This window comes from Lissotriton vulgaris, chromosome 12 (assembly GCF_964263255.1).
Source record: "Lissotriton vulgaris chromosome 12, aLisVul1.2, whole genome shotgun sequence".
In the NCBI taxonomy this organism is placed as follows: Eukaryota; Metazoa; Chordata; class Amphibia; order Caudata; family Salamandridae; genus Lissotriton; species Lissotriton vulgaris.
In genome coordinates, this window is record NC_141700.1 from 294,411,266 (window position 1) to 294,430,180 (window position 18,915).

The 18,915-nt window shown below is 42.6% G+C and overlaps 1 protein-coding gene across 1 annotated transcript in view; it reads left to right on the forward strand.

Moving 5' to 3' along the window:
* LOC147673997 (polycystin-1-like protein 2) overlaps positions 1-18,915 on the forward strand; it is a 915,503-nt gene that overhangs the window by 594,195 nt on the left and 302,393 nt on the right. Inside the window, exon 28 of the mRNA XM_086945086.1 lies at positions 2,817-3,016. Coding sequence (XP_086801212.1) covers positions 2,817-3,016 — 200 coding nt within the window. The remainder of the gene's footprint in view (positions 1-2,816; positions 3,017-18,915) is intronic.

The window sequence follows — 18,915 nt, forward strand, 5'->3', positions numbered from 1 at the left end:
ATAAAAATATTTTTACTAATTTATTATAAAGTTTAAAACTGTTTTATAATTTTCTGTGTTCTGTACCATAGGGAAGTCTCCACCCTGACTGTGGGGGTCTCTCTCTGACAAAGTATAGGGAAAAGTTAACACACAAAACATATTACAAATAAAAAGCCATAGCACTATTAACAAAATTTGAAATTAAATCATTCATTAATTTAAATATAGTAAATTGAATACAAATAGTTTCTGAAGTTTAAATGAAAAAGTTAATTACCACCTACAGTAAAGAATTACACTTACTTATTATGCATTATTACTCATTGAAAGTGATGTATATGATTCATTAAATGTAAAGTAAATATATTTTGATAAATGTTAATGTTACAATAATTTATAAATTGCAATAAGAATGTTAAAATATTTTATTAAAAATGTTTTATTTCTAGATTATTTGAAACATTTAATTAAGCCTATTTATATCTTGACTATTTTAAATCACTTAAGTTAATGTAACAATATTTCCTATTGGGTTTTATTTAAATTCCGTACTCTCATTCTTTTCTAAGGGAGGGTGTTGCAGTATAGTTGGCCATGTGTGGTGCTGGTCTTACTCCAGCTCTGAGCTGGAGTAATTTACTTTCTTTTTGGGTCCCTTTTGGCTGTACTAACTTTAGAAGTGCAGTTTGTGAACAGTAATGGGCTTACTCATTTGTGGGTCCCACCTTAAATCCCTCCCTAACCCTTCCTAAACCCTTCCTTACTCATCACTAAAGCCCTTCTATTTAGTAGTAAGTATTCCAGCCACTCTACCTGGTCCCTCCCACATGTATTATTCGGTAGTAAACTTACATGTGTGAGGATTTCCTTATAGAAAAGGCAGGAGAGGAGATGGTGGAGATTTACACTTGTAGGTTTGTGAGTAGGCAATACCTGCATGGCATGGACTGGTGAAGTCCATGCTGTGTAGATACTGGGTGCATGCACACAAGGGGGCACAACATGCTCCATGCATGCACCCCATGGCCCAGAGGCAAAAGGGGCCCCTGTAGGGCCCCCTTTGGTTCCTCACTGCCACGGTTTTCATGGAGGAGGAACTGCCTTGAAAACCATGGCAGAGAGCAAACTCATAATATGTTTGGTGGGACCACAGCAGTTCATATTGTGGCCTCAACACCATTACACCACAGCCAGGAATCTCTGATTCCTGGCGGTTGCAGCGGTGCAATGGCACTCCAACAGCCCAACTTGCACTGGGGCAGTCTGACTTCCGGTGCGGTGGTGGCTGGATTGCTACCTCTTTGCCCCCACAAGTCTGGCAGTCCTCGGATCGCTAGAATCGTAATCAGGCCCTAAAATGATTGAAATGAATTAAAGACATAACGTATAACCAGATGTGTTATAAATTGCATAAAAATATAAATATTACTCAGGGTGGATGATTATAATTTTAACTGATAGTTCAAAAAATAAAAATATATATTTCAATTATTTGAATATTTTATACAAAATCAGTTTTAGGAGGTAGTATGTTGTATATTTTTGTAAGTAGTCTTAGGTTACTATAATTTAAAATTTGTATTTTCCAATAAATGTTTTAAATACTAAACTTTCTCCACATTCTTCTATAGGGAGAGAGGAGATCACAAACAGGTGGAAGGTTACTAATAGTAACTCTTCAAGTGTAAATTCAGTTGTAGGAGTCCCAACCCCATCATTTGAGAGGTTAGAGACTCTTACGTCTCCACCTTGGTACAAATCTCCAGTTGTAAATGGTGACTAGCAAAAAAGTAAAGATTTACACTTAGGCATAGGCGCTTAACAACACTTGAGTTGATCTACACAAGCAAACCTACCTTTGTGAATCGAGGCAGCATGTATGTATTTGAGGGGTAGGAACTCATGGAGGTTCACTCCACTGAATTTCGCAGAGTTACAGAAAAACTCAACAACATTTTGCGGAATTCACAATGAGCAGAAAATATGCAGCTCACGCTGCAATTTAACTCTTGTAACATGAGCAGCGCTCAAAATCAGCACAAACGGTCCCATGCTTTGTGCAAGAGTGTAGGTCTATTCCAGTTGATTTTGCTGCCTCTTGAGTAGAAAATATTCTTGAGTGGCAAGAAATATACTTGAATGGCAGACCTCTAACCACTCTCAAATGCCGGTGACCGTCTGCTTTAAAAAAGTTGTGCTAGGGGATGCCAAATCTCAGTCTCTCTCGCCAGCTCACATATTCTGGAGCCTTGGATGAAAAATATTCTGCCATGAGGCTATTGGCGAAATTTGCCAGAACTGCACAATAAAGAGCAACACAGAGTGACCAAAATTACTCCAATTCCACAGGTGGAACGAAATATTCTGCCCACCCTTAACATACATTAGTTATACCACAAAAATATGAATCGCAGCAAATATTGTTAAACGTTGGTCTAGAAGCGGCAACATTTTAGGCTACTTGATGAGAAAACTGCTCCCTTTAAAATTAATTTTATGTATCTCATGTGAATGTTCTGACCAATCTGGCATGTAATCAGGAGCAAGGTCAGCACTGCAGACAAAATAGCGGATTGTAATGTTATTGCTTCTTGCCCCATGATTAATAAAGGCCATTTGGGGGCCTTTTCTATCATTAAAGGGTACCGAGTGGCTCCTTACTGCATATTATGGAAGAGTTGGCCTTGCAGGGATGAAACTCCAAGGCCTACCATTGGTATAATGACTGAGACATTTGAGGCAAAGCATTGTTCTTAGGTATGCAGAGTAAGGGTTGTACTCAGGTAGATTATGATACATGTATATACCAATGATATGTGTTTTCTTTTTTCTAGCAATATCTTCTTCATGAAGACGTCAAAAGGTTTCAGAGATGGACATATCTGGTATTCTGTTTTCAGCCGCTCTCCTAGAAGCCCTTTCACACGAGCACAGAGGGTGTCCTGCTGTTTCTCTCTGTTGCTGTGTACAATGCTCACCAGCATAATGTTTTGGGGAGTACCAACAGACCCAGCCGAACAAAAAATGGATTTAGGTAATCTTACTGATCTTCTGCATGTTGGTACCATAACACTCAGATAAAGTGTGTAGAAATAAATTTGTGTTCAAGTGTTTTCAGACTAGTTCACAAATAATTAAAAAAGTTGTTGATTGCACAGTATTGCACATTCTTGATGTTGGTAAATCAGTTGCTTCTAAAGTCTTCTACAGTCCTATATCAATGAGGACACACTATGTATCCATTATACATGTCCAATAATAAGGTCTTACTTCGATCAAGGGGAGCCTTCAGGGTAAATGCCAGCCTGCACCACACACGGGCTGCTGCTGAGGCCTAATCTAGCCTTTGGACCGAAATACGCATGATATATATATATATATATATATATATATATATATATATATATATATATATATATATATATATATACATATAATATATATACTTACATACACACACACATATATATACATGTGTGTGAGTGAGTGTATGTATGTGCAGCACTGTGGAAGTACACAGTCATGCACAAGTGAACCTTATTTCAAATTTAGATGGGGAACAGCCATCACAATACAACTTTTACTACGCATTGTATTACATCGCATGCGTTGCAACGCATGCGATGTTACAACGCGTAGTAAAAACTACGCATACCATTACATCACATGTGCTTTTACAACGCATGCAATGTAATGCCTATCCACGTAGGTGTGAGGAAACTGAGGCTGTTTCCTCACAACAACGTGCACAGCCCCTCAGACAACGCTGGAAGCAGGAACCAGGAGCAGAGACGGCGACGCTGGAACCACGAGGAAAGAGGTAAGTGTTGTAGTGTTTTAGGGTTAGGGGTAGTGTAGGGATGGGAGTAGTGTGGGTAGTGGTTTAGGGTAGTGTTGTAGTGTCGTAGTGTTTTAGGGTTTACGGTAGTGTAGGGGAGGGAGTTATGTAGTGTTGTAGTGTTTGTTTAGTGTATTGTTTTAGGATTTAGGGTAATGTAGTAGTGTAGTGTTTTAGGGTTTAGGGTAGTGTTTTAGTGTAGTGTTTTAGGGTTTAGGGTTGGATCCTGTAGCCAGAATCACTGGATCCTGTAGCCAGAATCACTGGATCCTGTAGCCAGAATCATTTGGATCCTGTAGCCAGAATCACCACAATGGGACTTCAATCTGAGGAGGTGGTGATTAGAAGAGGCACCCGTCAAGGATGCCCCTGCTCCCCTATACTCTTCTCTCTCTATATAGGCCCGTTAATTAGGAAGATTCTTGCTTCTGATAAAATATCCCCTGTTATATCTTACGGGCATACTACTAAGGTATTGGCGTATGCGGATGATTTGGCAATTGTTACCACTAATCCGCAAACGGCAATACTGGAATTAAACCACTTGGCGCAGGAGTTCGGGATGTATTCTGGTTATAAGCTTAACACGGAAAAAACAATAATAATTTGTACAAAAAACATTCAGAAAAGGGATCAAAGGTATGTGGACTCCGCGGTCTATCTAGGAGTAAAAATCAATGCAAATGTAGGTAAAATCATTCAGGAAAATTACTTGCCTTTACTCACACTAATAGACAAAGAATTGAGAAGAATCGATGTATTACATCTGTCATTGATAGGAAGGGTGAATGTTTTGAAAATGTCAATGTTTCCAAAATTATTGTATTTGTTCCGTGCCATACCGCTGTTAGTTGACGAGGGTTTGATGAAAAAAATGGAAGCAGTGTTTTCACAATTTTTATGGCAATACGGTAAAATTCGGAGATCATTGGCCCGACTCTCCACACCATTAGAGGGAGGAGGGTTATCTGCACCTAATTTAAGGCTATATCACTGGGTCTGTTTAATGCTGCATATGAATCATTTATTGTATTATGATCTTCCCGAAATGCCGCCTGGATTACATAGAATCCCCACAATATATGAATTATTAATTGGTGAAAGGGCTTTGGGGATTTTAACACGTGAAACCAATGTCTTGTATTTCAAAAGGAGCAAAAGCAAAGTGATGATAAGTGCGTGGGGTACATGGAAGGCGATCCTGAAATTTCTCAAGATTCCTAAGATTAATGGTATAATAGATCTTTGGAGCTCAAGCCCATTTATACATCTAGGACAGAATAGGAATAGCGGCATTTGGAAGAGTCTTGGCATTAGATGTCTGGGGGATGTTATGTGTAAGGATGAACTATTAGGGTTTGAGGCTTTGCAACAAAAATTCGGTATCCCTACGAACCACTGGCTTTTATATAAACAATTAGAACAAACAGTGAAGTCATTAAGACCCAGGGTTTATATTCAGGAGTTAAAACCGATTGTGAAATACATAATGAACGGGGGCTAGAAGATTAAAATAGGGTATAGACATCTTCTACAGGGCTTGGGAGAGGACATTGGACAAATAGAAACTGCCTGGGCGCAAAGAATTGGGGACCCAGACATAGATGTAGACTATGCTCTGGCATTGAATAGAAAAGTATTAAGAGCAACTAACCTGAAAGCGCAGCATTATAAGATGGTGTTTAACCTTTACTATACTCCCGCTAAGCTGTTTCAATGGGGTAAAAGAGATACTGATAGATGTCCAAGGTGTAATCAAGGCCCGGCGGATTTATTGCATATGTTTTATTCTTGTCAGAATCTTAAGCCAGTTTTAACAGAAATGGAAAAGTTTTTATCGGGGCTGCTAGAGTGTCAAATTCCTCTATCCCCTACTACTGTTTTGATTGGCAGGGATGAAAACCTTATAATCGAACAAGAGGCCGAAGCTTTTATCTTTCTGTGTGTTGCTGTTTTTAGAATTTTAATTGCGGCGGCCTGGAAAGATCCGATAGCTCCTACTTTCCAGATGTGGCTTACGAGATTGCTCGGGACTCATAACATTGAGGAATGCTTATATAGCTTTAAAGGTCAAAAGAGGAAAGATTACGGTAAAAAGATATGGGCTCCTCTTAGTAACTGGAGGAAAATGAGATGAATAATTTGAACGGACCCTGAGTCTCTTCCACTGTTTTGTAAAGTAACCTTGTCCTACAAGGATAATCTGTTGACAAGCTTTTTTGATGTCCGCTAAGAGTGGGAATATACAGAAGATGTATATGTATATGTATATTTTTAATTCTAATGTCTGATGTTACTATGTTCTTATCCAGCTGATAACAGCAAATGTGTCTGTTTTCTTTTTATATTCTGATCCATCTCAATAAAAAAAATAAAAAAAAAATATAATAATTAGGGTTTAGGGTAGTGTTGTAGTGTTTGTGTACTTTAGTGTTCTAGAGTTTAGGGTAGTGTAGGGATGGGAGTAGTGTGGGTAGTGGTTTAAGGTAGTGTATTAGTATTTGTGTAGTGTAGTGGTAAAGGGCCCGATGTAGGTAGGGCTTTACCGATCGGTATCGGCCGAAAATACCGATTTTTGGCCCTTACCGATCGGTAAACAGCCATCGAGATGTAGGGAACCAAAAACAGAACGAATCGGATAGAAAACCGATTCGGAATGAGTACCGAATGGGAAAGAATCCGATACGTACATACCGAAAATCGGATATGTAACGAATCGGAAAAACACCGAATCGGTTACAAAGACCGAATCGGTCCATGTACCGATTCGTTAGTGACACCGAATCGGAAAATCACCGATTCGGTCCAAGTACCGAATCGTCAGTGACACCGAATCAGAAAATCACCGAATCGGTCCAAGTACCGAATCGTTAGTGACACCGAATCGGAAAATCACCGATTCGGTCCAAGAACCGATTCGTTAGTGACACCGATTCGGAAAATCACCGATTCGGTCCATGTACCGAATCGGAAAAAATACCGAATCGGACATGAGCCGAATCGGAAAACATGCCGATTCGTATGAATCTCCGATCGGGAAATTCCCCGATTCCGACAGTTGGGGAGATGTAGGGAGGCACAGAAACACCGAAATCGGCTCAAAATCGGTAGAATTCACTCGGTATTTACCATGGATTGCAATCAGGTGGTAACCAACTCCAACCCATATAAACAGTCCCAAAATGCATTGCAACTTGCAGGATGGCAGCTTTCTATGTCATTGCGAGGCGGCTACGGCTACAGCAGGAAGGACAGAGGGAATGGCTAAGAAATGAACAGGTCTACAGACAGAGGATAACCCTGTTCATGCTCACTGAGGCTGAGATCCTACAGAGATACAGGCTGGACTCTGACACCATACTTGAGCTCATCAGGGACCTTAAGCCATACTTGGACCACCACACCCCAAGGGCACACGCCATCCCTGCGCACGTCCAGGTGCTATGCAGCCTACACCTGGTAGCGTCTGGCAGCTATCAAAGTGGAGTAGCAGCAGCAGGAGGGGTGAGCCAGAGCAGCCTGTCAAGGTTCTTCCACATATTCCTTGACGCCATGATAGACAGGATGGACCAATACATCTCATTCCCTGCAACCCACGCAGAACTGCTACAAACCAAAGCTGACTTCTACCAGATGGCACAATTTCCCCAAATCATCGGTTGCATAGATGGCACGCATATTCCGATTTGCCCACCAGCGGACACCGAATACATATACCGCAATCGGAAATCTACACACACCATCAACGTGCAGGTGATCTGCAATGCCAAGTGCACCATCACAGACCTGGTAGCAAAATTTCCAGGAAGTACCCATGACTCCTATATATTCCAACAGAGCGGCATATATGCACGGCTGATGGCTGGCGATTTTGGAGAAGGATACCTCCTAGGTGAGCCACATCATCAGACCCCCATAACACATAGTAGGTAGGTGTAATACATGTATGCATGTGTCTAATGTGACCCCTTTCTCTTCCAGGCGACAGTGCATATGCCCTCCGCTCATTCATACTCACCCCCTACCTCAACCCCTCCACACCCAGCCAAAGGAGGTATAACCGGGCCCACATACGCACCAGGAATGTTGTTGAACGGACCTTTGGCATCTGGAAAAGTAGATTCAGATGCCTGCACAAGAGTGGAGGTGCAAGGCAGTATACCCCCATCACCTGCTGCAAGATCATAGCTGTATGTGCAATGTTACACAACCTTGCGGTCAAGAAGGGCACTGAGGTGGAGTTGTCTGACTACGAGGACTATGACGACGACGAAGCTGTGCCACTGACACAGCCAGCTGGGGTGTGTACGCCAAGTGATGGCAGATACAGACGTGAGGAGATCACTGAGAACTATTTCTGACTGAGTACAGATGCAAAGACAGCTAAATGTTGCTTGGAAAAAAAAATTTTTAATAGTGATGCACCACAGTTACAGCACTGATGTGCATCAAAAAATGGAGATTGTAAACTCAAATAAAGTCCAGGGTTCTGGTTTGCTCATCCCCCCTTGCCAGGCTATTTTTTGGCCCGCTTGCCAGACCCACTGGGGTGTCCCTCGGCCCCCTCCGAATGCCCAGCAGCATCAGCGGATCGCCTGGTGCTCCTCCGTGGCTCTGATGCAGCGCTGGCCGGGCTGCTGCGGCTGCTGCTGTCTCCAGCATCACCCAGGTCCAGGGCAGGATTGGAGGCGGTGTTTGATATTATCATGGCCTCCATGGCCGTGGTGATCCTGGCCATCCCCCTAGTCAGCTCAGCTGTATGCTGACTGAGCACAGATTCTTGATTGGAGCTGCGATGGCACAGTTGTGCGGTCGCCGCTGCAAGGCGGGCCATGGCCCGGTTGAGCACCCGGGCATCCCTCCTGCGCGCAACCTCATGCTCCTCCTGTCTGGCAGATGAGTGGGTGATGGCAGTGGTCAGCCTGCCTAACCCTGCTGCCACCTCCTTGTTGCTGTCCACAACAGCCTGGAAACCCTTCACCAACTCCCCCATCTGCATGTTGTGTTGCAGGAGCTGGCGTTGGCAGGCCATGGTGGATCTGGCCTGTTGGCGCTGGATTTTAACCATCTGTCCCTCCAGGCCCAGGAACACACTGCCCTCCCGTGCTGGTGCAGCAGTGGTGGTGGTGGTGGCACGGCGTCGGGCACTGCTGCTTCCGGCCTGCTGAGTGGGCTGGGGTGCCACTGGTGGGGGTGTGGTGCTGGCCGGTCCCTGAGCCCCTGCTCCCAGGACTGGTTGGACAGGTGGCAAGGCCACGATTGTGGCAGGAGCTGGTGTAGGCGGAATGGTCTGCCTTGTAGGGGAGTTGTCTGGTGAGAATTGCAAGGGGGGTGTGCTGGGCAGTACTGGGGAGTGCACTGCTTGGAAGTCAATGACCAGGACTCCCTCCATTCCTAGCCCTGGGGTGTCTCCTTCCTCATCCTCCTCCTCCTGGCCAGCCTGGCTGGTGCTCGGCCCTGCGACTGCAGTGTTGGACGTTGCTGCTCCCTCTGCTGTCACAGTTGTGCCGCCTGATGGTGCCCCTAGGTACAAAGAAGCATTTGTAAACTGAGTGCCGATGTATTACAGTCAGTACAATTATGGCATTCCACATGTCCTTGCATCTCCTTACACCGTGTCACACTGTTTCCTGTCTTGTGATTCTGCACTGACATATTTGGCTAACTTCTGCTGACTACATGTACCATGATGCTTGTCTCTTGTATGTTGGTGACAGTACAGTGCTGGTGTTTGCCTATGCATTGTGTCTAATGGGGAGGTGTCTGGTAGGGTGTGTCATGATGCGCATGCTTCTTACCTGTAGCTGTGGCTCTCGCAGAGCTGTCCAGGGTCCCGATTCCTACGATGCTCTCCCTCTCGATGGTGCTGGAGACAATTTCCTCCAGCTCGGTGAGGGGTGGCGCCGGGTTGTTGCCTCCTCCGGTGTGTCCAGCCTGCCTTTGAATGTTAGCCAGCTTCCTCTTCGTGAGGCTGCGGAGGTCGTAAAACCTTTTCTTCAGTTCCTCAATGGACCTGGGGGTGACACCAGCAGCATTGACCTTCTGGGCGATGTCGGCCCACATTCTCCTCTTGGTGCTGTCTGGCACGTTGAGGGACAGCTTGCCAAACAGCTGGCGGTGCACCCTCACCACCTCCTCAACCAGCACCTGAAGTTCGGTGGTGGTGAACTTGGGCTTCCTCTTTTGGGAGGACTTCTGGCTTCCTGCCTGATCTGCCATTTTCTCCTGTTCAGTTTGCAACCTCCTTCTCCCACTGCTGCTAACTGTGTGTGTTGGGCTCAGGCAGGCTTTCCAGATATTTCCAGAAACTTCTTAATTAGCTGCACCTGCCAGGGTTGCCACTCCCTGTTTGGGTGGGGGAGGGGGAGCCACCTCATTGGCTGAATCGCCTATTGCCGATTCGGCTTTTACCGATTCGGTAATATCCGAATCAGTAAAATCCGATTCGGTATTATCCGATTCGGTAAAAGCCGAATCGGTTCTTTCAATGCATTCCTATGGGCTTTTTCGCCATGGGTCTATGATTGCCGAATCGGATTTTACCGAATCGGCTTTTACCGAATCGGTATTCGCCGAATCGGGAATATCCGATTCGGTGGTAGCCGATTCGGTGATTTCCGAATCGTTGTTGGCCGATTCGGTACTTTCCGATTCGGACCGAGCAGAATCGGAACGTACCGAATCTCATTACCGATGCCGACCGAATCGGTATTCATTCGGTTTTTTTCCCCTACATCTCGTTTTCCGATTTCAGAATACCGATTCGGCCCGCCTCGGTATTTTGAAATCGGAAAATCGCGTTTACCTACATCGGGCCCTTAGTGTAGTGTTGTAGTTTTTGTATAGTGTAGTGTTTTAGGTTTTAGGGTAGTGTAGTAGTGTAGTGTTTTAGGGTTAAGTTTTGTGTTGTAGTGTTTGTGGAGTGTCGTGTTTTAGGGTATAGGGTAGTGTTGTAGTGTTTGAGTGGTGTAGTGCATTGAGGTTTAGGGTAGTGTTGTAGTGTTTGTGTAGTGCATTAGGGTTTAGGGTAGTGTTGTAGTGTTTGTATAGTGTAGTGTTTTAGGGTTTAGGGTAGTGTTTGAGTAGTGTTTTAGGGATGGATAGTGTTCTAGTGTTTGTGTAGGGTAGCGTTGTAGTGTTTGCATAGTGTAGTGGTGTAGGGTAGTGTTGTAGTGTAGTGTTTTAGGGTTTAGGGTAGTGTTGTAGTGTTTGAGTAGTGTAGTGCATTAGGGTTTAGGGTAGTGGTGTAGTGTTTGTGTAGTGTTTTAGTAATTAGGGTAGTGTTGTAGTGTTTGTGTAGTGTTGTGTTTAAGGGTTTATGATAGTTTTCTAGTGTTTGTGTAGTGTAGTGTTTTAGGGTTTAGGGTAGTGTTGTAGTGTTTGTTTAGTGTAGTGTTTTAGGGTTTAGGGTACTTTTCTAGTGTAGTGTTTTAGGGTGGGGTCGTGTAGGGTAGTGTAGTGATATTGTAGGGAGAGGACTGGGGGTCGGGGGAGGGTTGTGTAGGAGTAGGGTTTTCACAACTATGCAAACTTTAACCACAAGTATAGCTTTTCTTTGCATGCCTTTGCGTTGTAATGGCATGGGTGATGAAGGCATACTCGTTGGTAAAATTTTGCGATGAAATGGCATGTTGTTGTCATTGACATCGCCTAGTAATACCCTCGTTGTAATGGCACGCGTGGTATTAGTATGCGATGTAATGACATACAACCAATATAGATTGCGTTTGGGATCAATATGATTATCAATCTCTGAGAAGACTTAAGTTTATCTGTTTCTCCAGTTCTTTGTTCTATGTCTGTTTGACCTTGGGATACCAGTGCAGAATAAACCCTCACAGAGTGTTGCTGTAACTGTTTCTCTCCAAACTCCCAATAAAATTGACCTTCAGAGGATCCGACAATCAATGACTTATAATAGATATTACAGTAGACCTGAGAGCAAGTCTTGTGGTCACTCAGGGAAGAAAAACGATATACTATGTTGCAAGGTTGTTTTATTATAATCACAGAATACAAATAAAATTTCACAAATCGTTTTAAAATTAAAATCCTTTGAGTCAGTGACCCATGACTAATGTCTTATGTAGATATATAATTCTCCCACAGGACAAATACTTTTTTAGTTGTATGTCCTCCTTTCACTGTTTACACCGCTTCACTGTATTCTGAGTTGTCTAAAATGACTGCATTATTGGTGTTTTCCCACACAAATTTGCACAGGGAACCTAAAAAAGGTATGGATGTTGTTTGCAATAATACCACAGCTGCACAGATTGAACTATCCTGATCCTATTACCGCAGAATGGGGCAGTAACATCATCCCAAACTTATACTATAAGGTGCAGTAGTGGTTTTACCCCAGAGTAATTTTACCGCACATTAATTTCTTGCTACTTGTAATGAGAGCCTGAGTGTTTAACCTCCTCTCCAAAAGTGAATTGATGTAAATGTTTCTTACAATGATAGCTGCTTGGAGTCCGTCAGTGGTTTGCAGAATTTGCTATCCAAGCCTCAATGGTGATTTGTTGTGGTATATCTCTGGTGGAAATGACATAGGTTGTAATTGCACGAGAGCGTCAAGGGATCAAGTATTTCCACTTCCTAGATTTGTTGACAGAACGAGTTGCTCTTTTTCTGCCCATCGGAGTTCTAAACTGATGGTTTTGACCTTTCCTGACAACTCATACAGCCCGATCAAAAAAGTGCCCGAAGGTTAACACAGGATACTCGTTACAAAGGTCAAAAAAGTAATAAAACAGAGACCAGACATAGGGTGAAAAACAATGAATGCAAAAGGCAGCAGGAAAAAAGACAATGGGGACTAAGCCAGTGTTCTGAGTTGTCAATGGTTCAATGGAAGGCAGTTCCAGGAAGTGAAAGTGACTCCAGTCAATGAGTGATCCCCCACATTAGGGAAGCAAAGGGGGCAAAAAGGTCAGGAGCTAACTGCATGCACTGCAAGGAAGTGCCTCTTGATTGTTTAAATGAGGTGACTTCAAGGCCATGGAGAGTTGATTCACAGATCCGACGTAAAACTCCTCCACTCACCCCCTCTGACCCTACAATAAAAAAAAAATATTCTCTAATGGGTGAAGGGTTGGAGAGTGCGGGCAAGTAAATCGAACGGGTTGAATTAAACATGAAGAGGAGCCGAAAGGAATAGTACAATTGGTACAACACTCACGAACTAAAAAATAAACAAGTGTGATGCTTTAACTATACGGTTCTATATGTGTCCTAACATATACATATACAACATAAATATAAACATATAATGATACATGCTTGCATTGAGGAGGCAGGTATCTGCCATGAACAATATGTGCCCTCAATGAGACAATATTTTTGTAAATGACATTTAGGATAGGACACAATATTTTATGTCAGATTTCAGTTATCGATATTCTGACATACAATCGCCACCACCACAGTGGTCTTATGTTACATGCAAGTTCCAATGCTAGCAAAAGTACATATTGGGGTAATGTATTTCCTGCACAACTGTGTGTCTCTGTGAAGGTGTGTCGGTATGTCTTTGTGTGCACGCCCCAAGATTATTTGTGTATTTGTGTATTTTGTTAAGCGTCTGAAGGTCATGAACCTAATTTCAAGGAGCAGCAGGGTGCCTTACATAGAACATTTTATGACAGGTGGATTATGTCAAATTTGAGGTATTTTACATCGAACAGAAAGAAGTGTGTGCAATCCAGATGAAATCTCCTTACAAAAACAGAATGTAACAGGGATTTGGGGAAAGCAAAATGAAACTGCAATACTAGATAGCGCAACATACAGTTAGTGTTTACGATCCACATCTTTTTTAATTACACAATTGTACAATTTGACCACAAGGGGAAAACAGCGAGTTGCCCACAGTCACAACATTTTGGATTAGATAACGAAACAGGATAAGAATCCAGAGCTGTAGCAGCCAAGGTCAAAATACGCATGGAATATGGTAATAAAGTGTTTTCCTAGAATTGGGAGTTAGAACGCAGGAGCCTATGGGCAATTAATTAGCATCCTACAATTCCACCTTTTCCCTCACCAATAATTTGAAAAGGTGCCCTTCAAATGTCAGCTGAATAGATTTCTAAGCACGAAACAGGAATAAAAGAAATATACATTTGCCAATTAGACACTTAAAAAAAGACACTTTTTTGGATAAAGAGCGATAACTAGGAAGTGGAATCCGTATGTGTATTTTTATGAATTTTTGCCTTATTTTTATATCTATTGTGTTTATATAAACAACTTCTATCCATCACACAAAATACATTGTGATACTGAGTCTATGTGCCTTACTGCAAGTAGCTGATTATAATGTAGAAAGCATTAGTAACTTCTCTCATCCTAGCTAGGTCATTAAGCATACTTACATAATGTGAAAGGTTTCTGGGAATTGGCCGCACACAAAGCAATGAGGTCTCAATTTGTGTTAGTGGCGTCAGTTGCTTTTCTGCCCTGTGGTACATGAGAGATATTGACATAAGGACGTTCTAAACAGTATGTGCAGGCATTAATCTATGGCAAACCAGCCTCGACTGACAACTCCTCCAACTGACGATGACACACCTCTGCATATTAGTAATAAACTGGCTTGAAGAGTAACAGATACACTACTGTTTTGTAAGTTAGTCAGCCTCGATAACTACAGTATAAAACCCACTAAATCTCGGCAGTTTTGACTGAATTTTATTTTATTGTATTTTTATTGCACTCACTCCTACCTGCACCTACTAATGACCATGTTATAAAGCCCTGTCCAGAAAAGATTGTGCATAAGAAATGCTGTTTGCCCATTATCCTTGCAAGGTGTACAGATCTGCCAGGTCTATGAGGGGGAATCTGAGGACCGCCAGCTGCATTTTCCCCTTAGACACCCACTTATGTCCCCTCATAGACGGAAACAATGGAACGTAAAAACAATTTCCACAGAGCTAATACTTTTGAGCAATCCACTAATATGTGTAAGATATCACATTTTGTGCCTATCATACATGTAAAATTGCCATCAGTTGCATCATCTCTTTTTTTATTCTCTCATTTATCATCAAGGGGTTGATACAAATTCTCAATCTTAATTCTTCGCATCAGAGCCAACGATTAGGAAATGTATCCATGTATGGGTACCAGGCTTCATTCATTCTCCCAACTATTTATCATAAATTGTACCGATTTTTTCTTTCTCGTATACTCCCTGTCCTCACTCCTAGACAGTTCCTTCCCAAGGGATCTGAGTTCACTCTTAGTGGCTCCTACTTGTAATGTATGATAACATAATCTCAGCTTCAGGTTCCAAAATACAGAATACAGTTTCTTTCTGGCCTCTTTGGCCCATTTTAAATGACTATGCTGTATTTCATTTTTACACCATTGCAAGACCTTCTGGACTGTCCTCGGTTCCAATCTTTTCCAAAATCTTAACAGGACCACTTGAGCTTGTACATTCCATGATGTCATCCCTATCTCAAATCTAAATGCCTGGATCATGGAAGAGCATGGTAATGACATTAGGGATTTTATTCACTTCCCCTCCTTAAAATCCTATCCGCTTTTACCACTTAGGTAGATTACTTCTGCCCCGTAAAATTGTTGAGGGGGTATCATCGCACTGTAGGCCTTTATCAGCGGTCTATGGGACATATCTCCATAGACGCAGTTACATTTTTTCAAACTACGCTCTGATGTAAAGACCTTTACTTTCAGCTCCTCTAGATGCAAGTGCTATTTTAGGGTCCTTTCAAACCAGACACCAAGGTATTTGTACTCATTCACGATTTCTACTTTTAAGGGGCCCAAATATCAATTGCACTTAGGATGTCTTTTTCCGAAGCATAATATTTTGGTTTTATCCATATTTACAATTGAATGCTTTGCCACACAATATTCTCTAAATGCATTTAACTTCCTTTGTGGGCCCAAATTTGTCTGGTCAGGGATTACCAAATTATTTGCGTACAATAAACACAATAGTTGTTTTTCGTTCATTTTCGGACTTGCACTTCTATCTACCTCCAGCACAGATGGCAGATCTGCTAGGAATATGGCAAAGAATAGGGGGCCAGCACACAGCCCTGTCTTAGACCGTTACTAATTGCTATTTTCGGTGTGAATGTCCCCAGCACATCCTTAATTATCTGGGCCCAATTCCCTCTATGTAGCTCCTGTATTATGACCAGAAGCCCCGTCTGGGATGTCATATTTTTTCAAGGTCTCTCATAGGCACTTCCGATTTACCAGGTCAAACGCTGCCAGGAAGTCTACATAACAGTAGTACAGCTTCTCTCCTTGCTAAATTGACCTCCGCGCAGTCGCCCATAGGGCAAATCAGTAGTCAATTGTGGATAGGCCTTCCTTAAAGTCACCCTGTTCCACAGGCACATTTGGCCGCTGCTCCACCCAGTCCTTCAGTCTACACAGAATTATTTTGGCAAATACTTTCCCACCAACATCCAGCAAATGAATCAGTCTATAATTTTTCGGGGCTTTCATATCTCCCTTCTTATGTACTGGTCTAATTACAACTACCCTCCAATTATTTGGAATTTTGCCTAAGTCCAAAATAGCCAAGAACATGTGTGATATGACTTTGGCCCACCAATTTAACTGTGTCTTTATGTTGATAGCAGGAAGGTTATCAGGTCCTGCTGTTTGGGTTAGCTTTAGCTTCTTTATGGTATTCTTCACATTCTCCACTGTGAAGTACATTGTTATATCTTTAACTACCTCTCCCCAGTGAAATTGTTTGCTATCTTCAGGCATCTTACATGTAACATTCAATTCACCCAGGTATTCCTCCCAAGCTGCTTCTTCTACCACACAACTCATACCCCCTTGGAGCTATCCTGAAGCTTCCTTTATCAGCTTCCAGAACTTCCGTACATTTCCAGCTTCAATGGTTTCCAGCAGGTTTTCCCAGAATTTCTCTTTTTGGATCCTTTTCTGGTACCTTACTAACATTTTATATTCCTTCCTTAGCTTATTAAGTTGTGTATATCTACCCTGGTCGTATTTATTACTAAGGTTTCTTTCTTCTCTCCTTATCATCCTTTTCATTTTCATACATTCCACAGCGAACCACTTTGCTCCCCTTTCCAGGGTTGTTTGATGATTGATCGAGCTTGATTTTTTATTTTTTTTGTTTTACTCTGAGGCCTTCAAACCATTCCAATTTATGACCCCTGGCACTTTCCATATTTGCCTCCTGTTGAAAGTTCTCCATTTTTACCAGGGGTGTGCCCTCCTTGTTTCCCATTAACTTCCGTTTGGCCATTTTAGAATTCACAGTCTCATAGGAGAGAGAAACTTATAGCAGGTGCTTACAATATGGGCAGACTTACAGCGTTGTGTAGACTGGGAACAGGAAAACCAAGGGGGGTGGCCCAGCCCACCCTTGTTCTGCCGCGGATGGGCATAGACGGGCCAGGCCTTGGCCCGCGCTTTGCCCGGGCATGCCTGGGCGCGTCCCGTACTGAGGGAGTGCCCAGCTGGATTCCAGGCGTCGGGAGGACTGGCCTCGCCTCCCGCACCGCCTCTGAGAGTGCTGGGGCACCGAGTCCCACCCCAGCAACCAGGAAAGAGCAAGTGGGCCTCCACCACCCCAAATATATTTTCATCTTCATACTTACACAGTGTAGCACATAGTCTAGACACTCAGGTATAAATTTCACAAAATAAAAGTGGCTTTTAAAAATTACTTACTGGGTAAGGAATAATGAGGCATATTACAAAGAATAAGCGATAATTATCGCTAAGCTTGGTTAGCGGCTATAATTTTATCGCCGTGCTTCGCCTATTTTTATCGCTTAGAAACCTTGCTATTATCAAGGTTTTTTCTCCTAAGCGATAAAAATCAGGCAAAATGCATGAATATCGCTGAAAATTCAGCAATATTCATGCATTAGCGACCAAATGCTCTTAGCCATGTTATCCACCTCCCATTGGATAACATGGCTAAGAACTGGTCATAGCAGGTGTTAGTTTCAGGCGATAGCGGCTGAAATTCCATCGCTACGCCTGTGTTGATCATAGGCGATAGCGAGGTTAGTGACTGTTTCCAGTCGCTGACATTTTGGCACGCACATTTTGCATGTCATTAGCGATAAATATCACTGACATGCAAAGCGGGCCCCAAAATGCTCGCTTTCGCCTACTAGCTGTCGCTAACTGGTGTTAACGACAGCTAGGTAATAGGGCGAAAAATTATCGCCGCTTTAGCGGGAAAAATTCCTGCTAAAGCGGCGATAAGGCCCTTGGTAATATGCCCCAATATTCTTCCCTACCCTGGGTTATGGTCATTTGGAGAAATAAGCTAGAGCTACCAATGCATATATCTCCTTTCTAGGTAAAATAAATGGGACCAGAAATATCCACCCTTAACACTCAAAATTGTCCACACTCAAACTCATCATCGCTCAACTGATTTACTTGAAACAACAACTGAGACATGCAGTCTTCGTGCCCATTGCTTTTCCCATCTACATGCTTGACTGTAAATATAAAACCCTTAAGTTTCCCTGCAAGCCTTGCATTGTGAATTGCAGGAGCGTGTTTATATTCAATCCTTGTTGTCAGTGTGAGAATAGCAATAAAGCAAACCACTGCTGAGTGGTAATCCATATCAATTAATTTCAGGTAAGATGTGGATACAGAAGAGCAGGGTGTAGATGCTATGGCACTCTTCTCTGCATCATTTAACTGATATCTCCGCACATTCCCCATTCACTCCACATCTCATATTCACAGCCAAACAGATATAACACATGCACAGTACATTCCATCAACACACAACAAGCAACCAAACAGACAAGGATGATATAATACAGCCATTTACAATAAGCTAATAATTCAGATGGATGACAACAGTGCTGAAGTGCAGATTTTATTTGATCAAATATTGACTGTCAACATGATTGATCATGCCATCCTCATCAGAATACTCTTCAGTGGGGAACTTATGTTTAATGAATTAAACTATTTTTGGAGGATAGAAGAAAGTAGTGCCATTCCGCACCTATACTTCTCCAGGTCGTATGTTAAATTGCAGTGTACCATGGGTCTCATTTAGTTCACAGGCTGTGTTTAAGTAT